The 19,124-nt window shown below is 45.8% G+C and overlaps 1 protein-coding gene across 3 annotated transcripts in view; it reads right to left on the bottom strand.

The window, feature by feature from the left end:
* Positions 1-1,527: 1,527 nt before the first annotated feature.
* The window catches only part of LOC147422073 (uncharacterized), a 43,521-nt gene continuing 25,924 nt past the window's right edge, over positions 1,528-19,124 (bottom strand). For 2 of the 3 annotated variants that reach the window (XM_086503690.1, XM_086503692.1), the window contains 2 exons: positions 2,601-2,728; positions 1,528-2,502 (listed from right to left, as the gene is read on the bottom strand). In XM_086503690.1, coding sequence (XP_086359816.1) covers positions 1,867-2,502; positions 2,601-2,728 — 764 coding nt within the window. In that variant the 3' untranslated portion in view covers positions 1,528-1,866. The remainder of the gene's footprint in view (positions 2,503-2,600; positions 2,729-19,124) is intronic. The other variant, XM_086503691.1, reaches the window with a different exon arrangement.

Raw genomic sequence — 19,124 nt, 5'->3', positions numbered from 1 at the left:
CATGGCTAGAGCGTGTCTTAGCCTATCCAAGCCAAAAACCAAAGGCACATCCAAGGTGGTTGCCAAAGTTATCTTGATTAACGTACAACTAGCATATGGAAATGGATGCATAATTAGATGGATACATCGCAAAACCAATAGCATCGTTAATGTGTGTGCCAATTATGAGCATACAAGAATCTTAAGAACTAGGGTTTACAAAAACTAGGCATGCATTTCTAACATAGAAAAAATGCATTTGACAAGGCAATAAATGGTGGATAAAATCACTCTAAAACAAGAAGACTCCCTTAGCACTCACCTTCTATCTTCCTTTCTCTATTTCATGTAGGGTAAAGTAGCCACTTATGAGACATGCTCCATTAGGGAAACATAGGCACCCCCAATTTATAGACAAACATTTGGAAAATGCTTGGAATCTTGCTTATGTCCTCTTGTGATTTGCTAAAAAGTATACCATTCAAGCCTTGAATGTCTTCCAATGCCTTGAAACTCAAAACGTGAATTTTCTCAAATAGAGCATCGAGATAAATTTCACAAATATGAATGTTTGCACCTAGACCCCCATCACTAGTTGACACCTCCTTTTGGGAGGTGGGATTAATGGCTCACGATCACTGGTTGATTGTGAGTGTTGGATTGCTTAGGGAGTGCAAAAGATTCCCGCTTTTCCAAAATCGGGGTTTGAACCTGCTACCCTCTCCCTCTTGGAATTGACTCTACCCACTACGCTATCACGTGTCCGTTGAAAGGTATGTGTGTAGTAAGTTTATAGATCACGACGTCGCGGACAAGTTTACATCTAGTTAACACCTACTTCACACTGAGCTCCAATTGAGTTCACACCAAATTTGGTGTGGTGTGCATACCCTCCCAACTTCACACCAAGCTCACACTTAGTTCACGTCGACAACACCAAATTCGGTGTAGTGCACATGCCTCCCGAATTTACTCTTAGTTCACACCTAGTTCAAATGATGATCAGACGGCCCGGATTGCACCCGCCTCGCAACACCTAATGTGGGCCATTGATCCCACCTCTCTAGAGAGGTGTCAATTAGTGACAAGGCAACTAGACCCCTCCGTATCTTACCTCTAGCATGTCCCCTTCTTAGTGGCATGTTTACCCCCCACAAAGGCTACCTTTAAATCATGTGCATCGAACCTGTTGGATTCGTAAAGAATTTAATATTGCCCTTCCAAAAAATTATGTAAGTTCCAAGTACTTTGTGATTGTTGCATGTACAATGATTGCCATAAAAGGAGATACAACGAAGTGTCAAGCTCTTAGACCTGATTAGGTGTAGTCTCTAATAACCTTGCTATCACCCAAGTGTGGTGGATTGGTTATCCCAAATTCCTCTTGAACAACAAGTCATGAGTTCAAGACTTGTCGGATAGATCTTTGAGGTCTCTACTACGATTGTTTGTACAAAGTTAAAACTTCTCTGGACGGGGGGGGGGGGGGGGGGGGGGGGGGGGGGGGGGGGCATCAGCAATGATAGCTTCAGCTCTTGAGGCCACAGATGAAAGAGAGTAATCACTCACTCCCAAGATGTATCTTTCGTCCTTCGAAACAAAATTCAAAATCACATTGTAAATCTATATTTATCAGCATTACTGTACAAGCTAATAATATGCACAGGATTGTGATAGACATAGTAAACATGACTGCTCAACCCCATCTTTCCCTAGATTGATGGTTCTGCACATTCTTGACAATGGGTTGCCTTAACATTGACGTAAGTAATTCTCTGTATATGATAGCTTTGCTGCATTTTGGTCTTGGTTTTCAAAGGCTTGAGTATTTTGTTGGAGCTGACTAGCATCAGACAAACTTGCGGGACTTTGACGCAGAATTGTCGGTCAGCGTTCAGCATTTGCAAGGTGCTCATTAATGCATGGCTTTACAGAGCTTGAATCAGGGTGTTGATAATTATGGCAGAGTGAGCCCCCCCTCAGTGATCCAGCATCCATCACATTCCAGCTTTCAGTTACTGCAGGCGTCATTAAGTGATAATGAGGCCCATAAGCTTGAGAGTAAGGCACAGCTTGGGGAACTGGTTGTAGGTGATGCATCAACGGAATTTGATGAGCTTGCGGAGGGTATCCCTGAGGAACCTGACCACAAAACGGTTCAGCTTGAATAGAGGCACCATCCGTGTAATTGAATGGAAAAGGGCAATATGGTGCACCCCTGCCACTACATCCATAGTAGGCTTGTAATGCTGGGTGGACAGCAGGTACAAGAGGCATGGGTTGAGGTCCCAAGAAAGAGAGCTGCATTTGTGAAAGACCCACTTGCGGCGTTGCGCGTGCTTCAGCTTCACCTGTTCCATGCGTTGCCGAATTGACACTGTACACTCCCATCATGCTAGCAGGGTCTGCGGTCATCCACAATAGCATTGCATGCATCTGCTGGCACACTTGACCTTGCAGATGCTGAACCTTGGATGTTAGTTGTAGTCCCTCCTCGTGCAATTCCTTCTTCTCCTGACCCAACTGCACAATAAAGGAAACACCTCAAAAACTCTCCATGCTAGCAAGCACTTCTTTGAGGTCATTTGGTAGAATGTGCCGAGTATAATAAATAACCATACATCCTGTGATTCATCCACCAGTAAGTCATGGTCTGCTCGTAGCCGTTCGACATCTGCCATCAGCTCTTTCAAAGTTTGGATTGCATCACCAAGAATAGTTGATTTGTCATTTTTTGGCCTGTCTGGTTCTGCCAGTAATTAAAATTGTATGGCATCAAGGAGAAATCTCTCTCTCTCTCTCTCTCTCTCTCTCTCTCTCTCTCTCTCTCTCTCTGGGCTGGTCACAGATGAGGATGGATTCTAGTAGTAGTATCTTTGTTCTAGTTCTTTTGTACCCAGAATTAGATTCATCATTTTCTAACAGATTGGTCTCATGGGTCATTTTGGCCTTTTGAAGATGTTAATATAACATCTCATTCATTTCATATCTCTCTCTCTCTCTCTCTCTCTCTCTCTCTCTCTCTCTCTCTCTCTCTCTCTCTCTCTCTCTCTCAAATGTAGAAGAAGAAGTGAAGGAACTCTTGCAGCGCATGGGCATCCCGGAACCTATGCACACAGGTGCTTGGAGAGTAGGAAAGAAGGGAGTGGATGAGAAGGGAAACGTCAAAGAGAGAGCACTTATTTTGCGTTTCCCGACTTTGGAAACAAGGAAGGAATTCCTGAAGAAGAGACCAGCACTTAAGAAAACTGGGATATTTATGGGGGATGACCTTACTTTAGCACAAATAGCACATATGCAAGAGTTGATGCCAGAGATCAAGGCAACAAGAGAGAAGGGAGAAATTGCCTTTTATAGAGAAGGGAAAGTAGTGGTTTTGGAAAGACTCACAACATGACGGTGCGAGACATATGGGACCACACTCCGGATGGCGGCATGGAATTGTAATGGATCATAGAAGCTGGATGTGGGTGCCTTTGAGGATAGCTTCAGAGATAGAGACATTGTCTTTTACTTAGAGACACATCAGAAATCTGGACAGTTGAATCCCAAGTGTGACTGGTTATTCATGGGAGACCGCTTGTCGGCCAGACACTAGATCCCAGCATGGGAGTCGAGGTTTAGGAGGGGTAGCAGTCTTATTCAGGGAGGAGTTGCAGCCGCTATTACAGATTATATACCTTCATAAGTTCAGAATAGTTTGAACTCACGAATTATAAGAGGGAATAAAGCACTCATAAAACTATAAACGCAAGGGACACAAGAAAAGAAAAGAAAAAGAAAAACAAACAAACAAACGAACTAAATCACTTTGTTTGCTACGAAACAAAACTAGATAAAACAAAACCATTATTAACTTAAAAATGTTTTTAGAAAAGAATCCGCTATTACAGATTGTCCGGAGAGATGACCAGGCGAGATACATGTGGGTGAGACTGAGAGCTGAGACTGGCAAATTCTTATACATTGCTATATGTTACTTTCCCCCTAGAACATCAGTCTATACCTCACCTAGAGGGCAATCCCCTTTCTCTATACTTGATGATGACATATGGGAGTTCTCTAGAGATGGAGATATCATTCTCTTGGGAGACTTTAATGCCAGGACGGCCAACTCCCAAACGGTATTTTATGATACCTCGGAGGAGATGCTTAGAGAGATGGGGCTTGACAAACACTCACAGGATAGAGAGCACACAGAGTATGGGAGATATATCATGGAGATGACGACTACGCATGGTTTGGCCATACTCAATGGTCTAGAGATTTTTCCTTCATCTGGGGGATTCACATGCTTTCCACACAGACATGGGGCCAGTACAGTGGACTATGTCATGACTTCACCGAGCTTCATCTCCAGTATTCAGGATCTCAGTGTGGGACCTAGACCTGTTGGAGTAGCAGTGGACCATGCTCTCCTGACTTTTTCAGTCTCTTTCCAGTATAGTGCCTCTCAGACACCACGGAGGATTGCACACACACGGTATACTTTTACACCAGAGACGGACTTAGTTTATGTGGAGGAGATTTACAAGCGGATGAGGGCAGCCGAGCCTGTATATACCGCGGAGGAGATCACCACTCTATTGACGGAGATCTTGCATGGGGCAGCAGCAGAGGCATACCCACACACTCAACCGATCGGAGAAGACGTTCTGGAAACATGCCTCAGAATAGTTGGTATGATGAGGAGTGCAGAGAGATGAGAGTTCAGATTCAGAGCGAGCTTATACTTGGAGTCATTACATATAGACAGTCTCGGATTGCCCTCCGCGTTTAGTGCGACGGAAGAAGCGGGCCTTTTTAGCCCAGATGGAACGTGATTTGTATCAGGTCTTTTTGAGTCGAGATTCAAGTGAGGCCTGGCGTCTCTTCCATGAGCACTCACCTCCTCCAGTGATTACCTCTCCCGAGATTTGGGGTCAGTATGTAGCATCATTATATACAGTACCTGGGCAACCACCACTACCAGACCCTCTAGAGCCATGTCCAGCCACTAGTACCTTCTTTACCACTGAGATGGTGAAGAACGCCATTGACAGGATGAGGACTAGGAGAGCATATGATCATGAAGGTTTGGTGGCAAAGCACTTGATACATGCTAGAGATTTACTATCAGAGGTTCTTGCGCACTTGTTTAAGCGTGTCATGTGTGAGGGACTACCCGAGTCTTGGAGATTATCTACTATTGTACCTCTCTTCAAGGCAGGGGACCCCACAATGCCAGGGAACTACCGTACTATTATGATAGAGCACATTGGCACGGTTGTATGCATCCATTCTTGAACAGCAACTGAGTAAATGGGTAGAAAATGAGGGCATACGAGCAGCATGACAGGCTTGATTCAGGAGGGGTTTCTCCACTTTGGACCATATTCTTACACTCAGAGCCATTATTGAGGAGGGTCGGGCACATGGGAGACGGATGTACTGTTGCTTTGTGGACTTCCGCAAAGCATTTGACACAGTGCCGAGGGCCAGATTGATGCGCAGGCTGATCATGGCTTTATACGGCTCAGTGACTGGTCAGGTACGCACTCTTGACGGGATTTCTGACATTGTTCATTCCACTATTGGAGTGAAACAGGGGTGTCCTTTGTCCCCTACACGTTTTGGTATGTATGTAGATGAGGTCTCTGACTACATTGACAGAGAGGGCGATAGAGGCGCTCAGCTAGCAGGGGCATGGATCCCTTTATTATTATATGCTGATGATATTGTGTTGATATCAGAGTCACCAGAGGGCATGCAGAGACAGTTGGATGCATTGCACAGCTTTGCAGAGGATAGTGGATTGTCTGTGACCCTTGGTAAAACCAAGGTTATGGTGTTTACACCACACCACAGTGGGTCAAGAGATCGGCACCTACACTCGTATATGGTCAGGACACTGTGGAGTACACAGATGAATATACATATCTGGGGGTGGTATTCACGGGACCGAAGTTTACTCTGAGGAGAGCAGCAGAGACTAGACTGTCCAGAGCCTATGCGGCATTGGGAGGGCTAGAGAGGATGTGTTCGCAGGTTCAGTTTCCAAAACCACGAACAAAGCTATGGCTCTTTGATACTTTGGTTGCTTCAGCTATGCTTTATGGGGTCCAAGTTTGGGGACCATCTGTGAATCATGACAATTGGAGGAGCATGGAGAGACCCTTGGTATTTATGATATCCCGGATGATTAGAGCCAAGGCCTCCGTACCACATGCGATTATTCGAGCGGAGGTAGCCGCCCCTCCTATAGAGATTGAGGCTCTTACCAAATCAGTGTCCTTTATGCACAGTCTATGGGATACACATAGAGACAGATATACTAGATTGGCTCTTGAGTCCTCTAGACAGTTAGCGATGCAGGGAGACGCATCATGTTGGTATGCGTAGATGACCTCATGTTTTCAGAGGCATGGTTTCAGCATGGATAGATTGCCTTATTCCCTGGATGCACCCTCCCTACCAGTCACACGGACGGAGATCACTAGACTCATTCGTCAGGATCTTATACAGTTGGACACCAAGAGGACATGGGTAGAGCCGATGCAGGAGTTGGGCACGAAGATGGCTTTCTACAAAGAGCATCTTCTCCAACTTTCAGGAGATGGGTTTGTGATTCGTCCGAGCTACATGGACACTCATTTGTCTCATGGTCCGCGATGTGCTATTGGTCAGATTCGCACATCCTCACACCAGCTAGAGATTGAGACAGGTAGATTCAGAGGGATACAAGCAGAGTCTAGGATATGCCAACTATGCGATAGAGAGCCAAAGACAGAGCTACACTACATATGCCACTGCACTGTGTATTATGAGATCCGAGGGCACTTCTATTGCTTATTCAGGGAGGGTTTTGAACCCCTAGATAGAGTCATGAGGTATTAGGATCAGAGATGCCTTGGCTTATATCTACTTGAGCTACACCGACATAGAGATAGTCTGCTGAGGAGACATGGAGTACGACAGTCACAGAGACAGATCCCAGACTTCTTTGGATCGAGGGAGCTAGGAGACCAACCAGCAACACAGGGTTGTACCCACATTCATACCAAAGGCACCCTCATTGACAGGGCGACTGAGCTTGGGAGATCGAGACGACCACGACCGAGACACAGGAGCACACTCCATCGACGGAGACTCCAGCAAAGGATCAGAGGCATTCTAGTACGACACCCAGAGTGTCATTGAGGGCCTATTCTACATTTTCACATTTCACATTTCACATTTCACACTTCATTTTCAGTTTTCATTTTTACATTCAGTACTTTTTGTACTTGTACTTCAGACATTGTATTAGATTCACCACTTTGTATCTGATGGTCTCATAGGTCATTTTGGCCTTTTGAAGACGTTAATATATCATTTCATTTCATTTCATTTCTCTCTCTATCTCTGTCATTTTGATGATGATGATGATGATGATTTTAGTTTTTTCACTTTAGTTCATTTTTATTTTTATTTTGTACCCAGACATTGTAGTAAATCCACCAAGATTGTACCAGTTTGGTCTCATAGGTCATTTTGGCCTTTTGCAGACGTTTAATATTTCATTTCATTTATTCTCTCTCTCTCTCTCTCTCTCTCTCTCTCTCTCTCTCTCTCTCTCTCTCTCTCTCTCTCTCTCTCTCTCTCTCTCTCTCTCTCTCTCTCTCTCTCGGATTCCACAGTATTCTTATTTTCTTATTTTTGTTACTCGTATCAGATCCACCATGTTGTAACTTTCTGGTCTCATAGGTCACTCATAGAAGGCTCCATCAAAACCGCCTCCCTCTCCTGCTCCTCTATCTGCTCTATGCGTTCATGCACTACCCTGAGAGTACATGTTGTTGCCATATGACCAGGTCCCCACATGCAATACAGTGCCAAGGAAGCCCAACGAAGAACACTCTCCCCCCAAATCTCTCTTCCATGAATAGTAGGGAGAGAATGAGCCATGGTGGATCCTTCACGAAAGAGGAGTGAAGGAGAACTCCGATAGTGGGGTTTGACCTCCATCTCAGATGGAGTTGAACCCTCACTAAGTAAAACTCCAAGGCTCCTCAATCCTCTCTGTGTGTGGAATGTACGACTAAAACACTGAAGAAGACCTGGTAATCCGACTGTAATAGTGAGACCCTCACCCAAACCACAGAGGTCCATGCTATTACGCCCCTAGACATCAAGATGGGCACTTGAGCTATGTTCGGAAGTGTCAACATGGCCACCTCTTAATGAGTCCTATAAATAGGAGAGGTCTCATTTGTAAGACATCTTGTCTGATCACCGGACACATGACATGGCACAGGCCATACTCATGCATAAATGAGCGTAGAGAGTGGACATCACGCTCACCTCCCAGCCAAAGAGCCAATACGGGCTCAACCTGAGCCTGAAAGCGTGCATCCAACGGGCTAGCCTCTACCATAAGAGCTAGTGCCCCATACCACCAAGCCCTCACCAATACAAGGATGGATCCGGCAAGGGACTTACACATGCCCTGTCTCCATCTGTAGAAATAGCGAAATGCTCTGCTCCGATCTCAAAGGCTCTGTGCGAGTACCTCATCTGCTTGATCTAATGTCTATATGTGCGAGTTTATTCGGTAACTCCCTCTCTCTACGAAATAAATCACTTTGGCATCTCAGCCCACATACATGCATGCTTCAGATGACACAGAAATACAAGTAGAAAGGCCGAGGGCCAAATCCTTTATTGAGGGACTGACCTGTGACCAAATTGTTTGCAATGTCTAGCATAAGGATGCATGCTGCAACACCGAATTAGGAATGCCTTAGCCTTGTTTGTCTATGTGGGCGCGTGTGGAAGAGAGCGAATTGTTTCGAGGGTGAGCCTTAGAAGAATTTTTTATACCATGTTTGTCACGTGTTTTGGGTCCATGGACAGTGATGGTGCTTGGTGCTCGATCATCCATTTCATTTTTATACATGTGTCATGTGCGCATTGCACTTGAGCCACGTGGACAAGCTACTGTTACAGGTCAGCATTAGGCTTACTTATATAGCTTAGGATCTAGCCTGGCACCTTTTAAGCCTCTACAAGGATGTGCATGATCAGGCACGTCATAGTTGCATTCAGTGTCACTGGGATACAATGTCACTCTACACGGGAAGACAAGACAGTTACAGTTGGTCATGGGTTCGTGGTTTAGAGGACACCGTGGCCAGTTCTTCTCCGCCACAGTTTGGGGATAGGTGCAGCTGGACAGCTAGAGATATTTGAGTTATCCGCCGTTGGTTGGGTTGTATATATGCTCACATTTGCTTGAGTTTGGATACATTGTTCTAAATGGTTTATGAGTCTTGATTCTAGCGGCGTGTCGAGTCTACATCACATACTGCACCCTCCCTGCACATCTTGAGCCTCGACACCCCCATTGTACCCGTGAGTTCTGGGCTTGGAGCAGACTGTGCTGCCATACCAGAGTCTGTACTGGTTCATCTGAGTTAGTCGAGCCTCATGTTGTTCACGTTCTACTGTTGAGTCGCTTGTTTGCTATATTGTTCATTGTCTACAGTGGTTTCATTCTGTTGGAGTGAGATTTCACGCACATTACACTAAGGTGCTCTCACACCCAGTGGGACCTAACTGAAGTCTCACTCAATTGCGCCTACAAGTCGAGGAGCTAGCTGGTTTAAGCTCTCGCGCCTGTGTTGGTCTGCTGGTCTCGACTGCTCTGGTCCAGCTTGGTCTCGTCCAGCTTCCCCTCGCCTAGCGTCAAGCTTAGTGTAGACTAGCTGGTCTAGTCTCTCATCCTGATCTAGTCACTCGACTTGGTCTAGTCTCTCATCCAGCTCTAGTCACTCGCCCTAGTCTATCTCTCGTGCTGGTCTAGTCACTCATCCTGGCCACTCCCACTCCTCTAGTGGAGTCTGGACCAGTTAAGTTAAAAGTCTTAGTGCCCAAAAGCTTGGGTGGGTTTATGATTACTCCATGACACATACGAGGTAGTCCAAAGATCGACAAAGTCCATTACTGAGTCCTCTGAAGTACTACCATCAAAAGCGCCAACCCTTTGTGCCAAGTAGAAGTCCACCACCGCGTTACCCCTACCTTCCCATTTGGCTACCTCCTTCAAAACAGTTCTTCACCTCCTAGGTCACCTTCCCCAGTACAGTTCTTGCCCCCTATGTTACAGCAAGCTCTTGAGCAACAAGCTCTTGAACATGCAGCCATGGAGGAGCTCAGAGGATCCTCCGCAGAGGATGCAGACGACCATGCTAGGAGATTTGTCTCCCTCTGCAGAGGTCTTGGGCTCGACACAGAAGACGTCTACCTTTCCGTCAACCTTGGATGGCTTAGCCAATAAATGGTACATTCAATTTTCTGAGAACCATATTAGACTTGGGCCACATTACGAAAGCAGTTCTGTGAAGCTTTCAGACCAAGGGACTTCCAAGAAAAGGTTCTGGATGAGTTGGCCAACCTCGTGCTACAGCCACATGAGACTTTTGCAAAACTCATGACAAGGACATAATCTCTGGTCGCAAAGCTTCCTCAACAACCAAGAGAATTTATGGGTGAACTCACCCAAACCACATAGGTCCATGCTATTACGCCCCTAGACATCAGGATGGGCGCTTGAGCTACGTTCGGCGAAGTGTGAACATGGCCACCTCTAAATGAGTCCTATAAATAGGACAGAGGTCTCATTTGTAAGACATCTTGTGTGATCACCGGACACATGACATGGCACGGGCCATACTCATGCATAAATGAGCATAGAGAGTGGACATCACGCTCACCTCCCAGCCAAGGAGCCAATACGGGCTCAACCTGAGCCTGAAAGCGTGCATCCAACGGGCTAGCCTCTACCATAAGAGCTAGTATCCCATACCACCAAGCCCTCACCAATACGAGGATGGATCCGGCAAGGGACTTACACATGCCCTGTCTCCATCTGTAGAAATAGAGAAATGCTCTGCTCCGATCTCAAAGGCTCTGTGCGAGTACCTCATCTGCTTGATCTGATGTCTATATGTGCGAGTCTATTCGGTCTCTCTCTACAAAATAAATCACTTTGGAAATCTCAGCCCAGATACATGCATGCTTCAGATGACACAGAAATACAAGTAGCAAGGCCGAGGGCCAGATCCTTTATTGAGGGACTGACTGGTGACCAAATTGTTTGCAATGTCTAGCATAAGGATGCATCCTGCAACAGCGAATCAGGAATGCCTTAGCCTTGTTTGTCTGAGTGGGCACATGTGGAAGAGAGCGAATTGTTTCCAGGGCTGAGCCTTAGAAAAAAAAATTCTACCATGTTTGTCACGTGTTTTGGGTCCATGGACAGTGATGGTGCTTGGTGCTCGACCATCCATTTCATTTTTATACATGTGTCACGTGCGCGTTGCACTTGAGCCACGTGGACAAGCTACAGTTATAGTTGCATTCCCTCACTTGCATAGTACAGTGTCGTTGGGATACAATGTCACTCTACACGGGAAGACAAGACAGTTACAGTTGGTCGTGGGTTCGTGGTTTAGAGGACACCGTGGCCAGTTCTTTTCCGCCACAGTTTGGGGATAGGTGCAGCTGGACAGCTAGAGATATTTGAGTTATCCGCCGTTGGTTCGGTTGTATATATGCTCACATTTGCTTGAGTCTGGATACATTGTTCTAAATGGTTTATGAGTCTTGATTCTAGTGGCGTGTCGAGTCTACATCACATACTGCACCCTCCCTGCACATCTTGAGCCTCGACACCCCCATTGTACCCGTGAGTTCTGGGCTTGGAGCAGACTGTGCTGCCATGCCAGAGTCTGTACTGGTTCATCTGAGTTAGTCGAGCCTCATGTTGTTCACGTTCTACTGTTGAGTCGCTTGTTTGCTATATTGTTCATTGTCTACAGTGGTTTCATTCTGTTGGAGTGAGATTTCACGCACATTACACTAAGGTGCTCTCACACCCGGTGGGACCTAACTGAAGTCTCACTCAATTGCACCTACAAGTCAAGGAGCTAGCTGGTTTAAGCTCTCGCCTGTGTTGGTCTGCTGGTCTCAACTGCTCTAGTCCAGCTTGGTCTCGTCTAGCTTCCCCTCGCCTAGCATGATCTAGTCAAGCTTCCCCTCGCCTAGCATGATCTAGTCAAGCTTAGTGTAGACCAGCTAGTCTAGTCTCTCATCCTGGTCTAGTCACTCGTCTTGGTCTAGTCTCTCATCCGGGTCTAGTCACTCACCCTAGTCTAGTCTCTCGTCCTGGTCTAGTCACTCATCTTGGTCACTCCCACTCCTCTAGTGGAGTCTGGACCAGTCAAGTTAAAAGTCTTAGTGCCCAAAGCTTGGGTGGGTTTATGATTATTGCATGACACTTACCAGGCAGTCCAAAGATCGACAAAGTCCATTACTGAGTCCTCTGAAGTACTACCATCGAAAGCGCCAACCCTTTGTGCCGAGTAAAAGTCCACCACCCCGTTACCCCTACCTTCCCACGCGGCTACCTTCGCTCCCTCAAACAATTCTTCACCTCCCAGGTCACCTTCCCCAGTACAGTTCTTGCCCCCTGTGTTACAGCAAGCTCTTGAGCAACAAGCTCTTGAACAGGCAGCCATGGAGGAGCTCACACGCGTCCTGGCTAAGGTGAACTTTAAGTTTCCGACTTTTAGAGGATCCCCCGCAGAGGATGCAGACGACCCTGCTAGGAGATTTGTCTCCCTCTGCAGAGGTCATGGGCTCAACAGAGAAGATGCCTACCTTCCCGTCAACCTTGGATGGCTTAGCCAATAAATGGTACAGTCAATTTGCTAAGAACCATATTACGACTTGGGCCACATTACGAAAGCAGTTATGTGAAGCTTTCAGACCAAGGGACTTCCAAGAAAAGGTTCTAGATGAGTTGGCCAACCTCGTGCTACAACCACATGAGACTTTTGTAGAACTCATGACAAGGACATAATCTCTGGTCGCAAAGCTTCCTCAATGTCACGTGACACATCCAACCCTATGTGTCCGTGGACAAGCTACAGCATGACCAGGGTTCAATTCAGTCAAGTCAGTCTAGAATAGGAAGTGATCTGGCACTTTTGTGAGTCTGTTCGTAGACCGTGCATGACCAGTCACTTAGATTAGATGCATATCCTCCGGTTGCACACAGCATGATCATCAGCATTCCCATCAGAATCCATCAAAACCCTTCAGGAGCATTTTTACAGTGCATAGACCTATTTTCCCTATTTTTGACATTTTTCACTTATTATTTTTAAGTGACTTTTGTTAGGAACTAGGTAGGGCAATTTTGCTAATAAAATATATAAGCAAACCAAAGCTAGCACTTTCTGGGAGGAGAAGAAGGAGAGCATCAGGCACATAGTGCAGCAGGCCTCTGGAGACCCTTCTCAACAAGACGACCCCCCCCCCCCCCCCCCCCCCCCCCCCCCCCCCCCCCCAATAGCCTGGCGTTTTCAGCCATAAAAAGCCAGCGTTTTCAGCCATTCAAACCTAGAGTTTTCAGCAAGTAAAAGCTGGTAACATCAGCCCTGCATTGGCGTTTTTGCAGCAGCAGCATTCAGCCCTAACAGCGTTTTTGATTCAGCGTTTTCAGCCTTGGCAACCTCAGCCATTCCAGCGCTTGTGAAGCCCTACAATACAGCATTTTCTTTGCACATGCTGGGCAGCGTTTTTCACTCAGCCTATTAGCGTTTTTGGACAACGTTTTTGGTGAGCAAGATCAGCAATTTAACCTCAGCAAAGTTCAACACTCACTTCGGTTGCACCTTACACTCAACAACCAGGAGAATTTATGGGTGAACTCACCCAAACCACATAGGTCCATGCTATTACGCCCCTAGACATCAGGATGGGCGCTTGAGCTATGTGGTCATGTGTGAACATGGCCACCTCTTAATGAGTCCTATAAATAGGACAGAGGTCTCATTTGTAAGACATCTTGTCTGATCACCGGACACATGACATGGCATGTAACTATGTCAGACTTTGTAAATAATTAATTTATTTACGAGAAAAGAATTATCTAATTAGTTGTGTGCCCATAAAAATAGATTTAGCAGTTATGGGGCCTCACGTGCGCCCAAGTTTGGGCCAGTGCACCTCACGGAGACCCTAGCAGAGAATACCCTGAAGCCCTAGCGATTGGGAAATCAGGTCTTCAATGAAGGGGTAAATAGTAGCCTCAGATTTCAGGCTCAGAAAATTACGCGCGCTAGTGCAAGCACAGGAATGAGATGGGGTCCTTAGAATAATAACCCTAAGGCCTCATTATTTTACGGCCTTAGGATAAGTTAGTTAAAGTATTCTTAAATCATTTGCGCTGGACCAAATAGCCAGATAAGTGCGAACAGGTAATGCCAGAGCAGTGTCGGTACGGCATTGCGTTGGGGAGCAGCTAACAATTTAATTGATTAATTGCATCTATGTGTGCAGTTGTGCACTTAATTGCACATTTCATTAATTAACATAGGACTTTTAAAGTCAAAAGTTGAATGGTTTTTAAATTATTAAGTAAGTGTGCCACTTGGCACACTTTCCCATGCAATCTCTCTCTCTCTCCCTCACTCCCTCTCTTCATGCTAGCGCCCTCTTCTAAGAGGCTATAAGAGAGCAGCCCCTCCCCCTCTTGCCAGGTTGGCAGTGCACTACCCCCCCCCCCCAAGTTAACCATCCTCTACACAGTGAAGCTCTCCATTGAAGCTTGAGAGCAGCACCTTGTGGTGTATGTGGAGCCTCTGAGCACCCATCACCTAGAACAAGGCCTCTCATGGTTGCTTGCAACTTTGGGAGAAGTTTCATCACGTAAAGTAGTAGAAAACTCTCTTTCTCCCTTGTCTAGCTGCTGCAAATTCCCTGTTTTCAACCCCTAATCACTTGTATTAGGTGAATTTTAGCAAAGTCATAATAGAATCTCATTCCTCACTACCTACTCTACACATACACCAAGTTTGGAGCATTTCCATCGCGAAAAGGACCTCCAATTTGGCATTGGAACACGCTCAGGTAAAAATTTCTGGTTATGTGCAGAAAATTACAGCAAGCGTGTGTGTGTGTGTTTTTTGCATGTTTCTGTGGTTGGTTAATTGCAGGAATGATTACGTCCAAAGTGGCACAGTTAGCGGAAGATAGACCCTCATTCGTGAGAGCTTCCGATGAGTTTTGTGGAAGGTAGACTCTCCCCTACGAGAGCTTCCCAAAATCTCGCAAAAGAGGATAGATCCTCTCAGTAGTCAGAGAGCAGTTCTTCTACTCTCTCTCAGTCAGAAACAGAAAAAGGCCAAGAAAGAATAGAGGACGGGCTTTCGCCCCGTTCCTGTGCTTGTAAAGATTCTCCCTTAGTAATAAAGATATTCTCTTTATGGGGGGGGACCAGCCCATCTTCTGGTCCCCAATGAAGTGTCAAGCTTTCTCTCTCTCTCTCTAATTGTCTTGAGTATTTGAAGTGCAATTAAACGTCAGTTTACGCTTCCGTATTTTTGTGACATGGCACGGGCCATACTCATGCTCATTCGTCAGTTTACGCTTCCGTATTTTTGTGACATGGCACGGGCCATACTCATGCATAAATGAGCATAGAGAGTGGACATCACGCTCACCTCCCAGCCAAGGAGCCAATACGGGCTCAACCTGAGCCTAGAATCGTGCATCCAACGGGCTAGCCTCTACCATAAGAGCTAGTGTCCCGTACCACCAAGCCCTCACCAATACGAGGATGGATCCGGCAAGGGACTTACACATGCCCTGTCTCCATCTGTAGAAATAGCGAAATGCTCTGCTCCGATCTCAAAGGCTCTATGCGAGTACGTCATCTGCTTGATCTAATGTCTATAGTCTCTCATCCGGGTCTAGTCACTCGCCCTAGTCTAGTCTCTCGTCCTGGTCTAGTCACTCATCTTGGCCACTCCCACTCCTCTAGTGGAGTCTGGACCAGTTAAGTTAAAAGTCTTAGTGCCCAAAGCTTGGGTGGGTTTATGATTAGTGCATGACACATACGAGACAGTCCAAAGATCGACAAAGTCCATTACTAAGTCCTCTGAAGTACTACCATCGAAAGCGCCAACCCTTTGTGCCGAGTAGAAGTCCACCACCCCGTTACCCCTACCTTCCCACGCGGCTACCTCCGCACAGTTCTTCACCTCCCAGGTCACCTTTCCCAGTACAGTTCTTGCCCCATGTGTTACAGCAAGCTCTTGAGCAACAAGCTCTTGAACAGGCAGCCATGGAGGAGCTCACAAACGTCCCAGCTAAAGAGCTCACAAACGTCCCGGCTAAAGTGAACATAAAGTTTCCGACTTTTAGAGGATCCTCCACGGAGGATGCAGACTACCATGCTAGGAGATTTGTCTCCCTCTGCAGAGGTTGTGGGCTCACCAGAGAAGACGTCTACCTTTCCGTCAACCTTGGATGGCTTAGCCAATAAATGGTACACTCAATTTGTTGAGAACCATATTACGACTTGGGCCACATTACGAAAGCAGTTCTGTGAAGCTTTCAAACCAAGGGACTTCCAAGAAAAGGTTCCGGATGAGTTGGCCAACCTCGTGCTACAGCCACATGAGACTTTTGCAGAACTCGTGACAAGGACATAATCTCTGGTCGCAAAGCTTCCTCAACAACAAGGAGAATTTATGGTCAAGAAATGGGTGGAGAAGCCTCTTCCCTAGACTTCTTATTAAAAGCTCTGAGAGAGTCTCCGCCACTCTGGAGGAGTTTGTCGCGGCTACTACTAGGATAGAAGGGATAGGAAGCTGTTCATAGATTCCCATAGGTAGAGACCACCTATATATTTTGGGAAAGTCCTTCTGACCCATTGACTTCTTTACGCAAGGAGCTCGAAGCCCTTGAGTTACAACGAGTTGTTCAAGAGGAGAGATCATTATCTCTTCGACAGGAGAAGCCTCCACATCAAGATCAAGCGGGAGCTGAAGGAGCTCAAGGCTCATAAGGAGTCTAAGGCTATGGCTGGTGTAGCTGTGGGAGTTTTCCCGGGCATCCTCTGCAAGAATGCCTGCTTCAAGCTTACTATCATTTCTATGAGAAGTCCCACCATGATGACAAGGAGTGCTACTATGTCACAGGCTTGGGCCCCAAGTGGGAAATCTCGCGCCACACACGAGAGAATCACTTAAAATACTTCACAACTTTAAAATTTGAGTCGACGTGGCCCGGCCTAGTTTCGTGACAGAGGTGTTGGCCCCAAAACCTGGCACCCCTTTCGGCATTTCTTTATTATATTAATGCTTGAGCAAAGTACAACACCCGAGGGGGGTCCTGCTCTCAGACTCTACGTTTACATGCTCTGAAGAGTGAGGCCCCTTGGGTCGTTTTTATTCTTACAAGGGATGCCCCAAAAGCTTCCAAACTTAAAAGCAAAAAGTCCCAAATGCAATTGGCTCCAAAATCTGGCCCAAAAAGCATCAACGCAATTTGGGAAAATCCGTACATGCTGCCATGTTAGCACCTGTTAGAGCAAATCACGAAAGTCTGTATTGTTTGCCACGTCAGCCTGCCGTACTGCCTGTCCGTACACTTTGCCATGTTAGCATGCCATATTGTCCAGCCACGTCATCTGCTCTGTGTGTGTGTGTGTGTGTGTGTGTGTCCGGGCAGTATTGCCACGTCATCATTTTGTGACATACCCCCCTCTTGAAAGAATTGTAATCGCCCTCGATTACACTTGCAAAATCAGACGTAAGCCATAAACCAATTCAGTAGACAATGACTCTAAGTACCGGCGCACTAGACGACACAAATCCAGAACTTGTACAAAGACGACAGTCACGTCACGTCACATTCAATTCACAGTTAGATCACATTCAAATCACATTACATTGAATCTAGAACCGTGATTCCTGGCGGCGTATTTAGCAATCGCATCTAGATCGGCACCGGACCTCACAAAGTATTTAGCAACCCAATCTAGATCTATCTCATACCTCACTCATGTCGGGTTGACTTATCCCATATTGCGATCATGTCCATAGATTTCTGAACTCCAACACTGTCATATGCAAGTAATCATTCCCGGGGACCCCAATCCATCACTAAGTTCATACTAACAGAGTGGTCCAATCATTCAGTTCTAGCTGTGTGGCCATCTCATCCCGCAGGAACTCTTGATGCGCGCACAGCAGTTCCATTGAATCATTCGTGATTCAAAATTCATAATTCAATATCACGTTCATTCAGGAGCTGTCACTGCTCCAAAATCATCATCATCTCATTCTTAAACCTGTATCTGTTCACAAATAGCAGGATCTTTTATAAAACATTAGTTTCATACTTAACTCAAAATCATCTTCAAAAAATTCTATTTTATTCATAAAGCAAAATAGTGATATCCATAATTTTCTAATATTTGTTCTAGAACAAGTATCTCGTTCTATTTCCGATTTGTCAAGCATTTTCATTCTTGTGCCTTCTTGGGGCATGGTGCAGCGATATGTCCTTGTTCTCCACATTCAAAACATTTTCCTGCTTTGAAATATTCTTCTTTTGTCAATCTTTGTTCTTCTGTCAATCAAGTCGTGTATCTCTTTGTCGTTTGTTTCTGTTCTGACTTGTCGAAGGTTCATCTAGTGGGTAAGTCAAGTTACCCGAATGTATAGCAAATCCCCACTTCGCATGTCCCATCAACTGTTGTATGGACTCGGACTTCTTTTCAAGGCAGCAATCTCGAATCTCTTTAGGAAGTCCATAGCAAAACCGTTCAATCTACTCCTTAAAACTGATCTTCTTAGAGGATGAAGTAGGTAAGAAGACATCCCAGAATCTTTCTCACAAAAAGAATCCAAAGATTCTGTCTTGACCATTCGAATATGGTTCCAATCAGTAATCACGTCTCGTTCATATTCTTGTGTGAGCCATGAAGAAATAAAGAGTTTCTTAAATTTTAACCACTTCGTCGGTGCTTGTTTCCTTAACAAAAGAGTGGACCACCATGTTCGAGCATTGCCTTTTAAAAAGGATGCTGCCCGTCTGATCTTAAGTGCTCTGTATAGCGGCCTCCACAAAATGCTATATCAAAACGTTGGATAAAGGCTAAAGCCTTGGGAGCATCTCGAAACCCTGAAAAGTACTCAAACTTTATTGCTTATCCTTCCTCTTTGAATTCTTTGGCCTTTTTGCCCTCGTCGTCGAGGAAATCATATTGATTGGCTTTGTAAAAGTGCTTCCTTTTTGCATAAAACATATGATCTTTCCGTCGTTTC

The sequence above is a fragment of the Adiantum capillus-veneris genome, chromosome 27, assembly GCF_014529385.1.
Source record: "Adiantum capillus-veneris isolate H3 chromosome 27, ASM1452938v2, whole genome shotgun sequence".
In the NCBI taxonomy this organism is placed as follows: domain Eukaryota; kingdom Viridiplantae; phylum Streptophyta; class Polypodiopsida; order Polypodiales; family Pteridaceae; genus Adiantum; species Adiantum capillus-veneris.
This window is presented reverse-complemented; position numbering and strand designations above follow the sequence as displayed.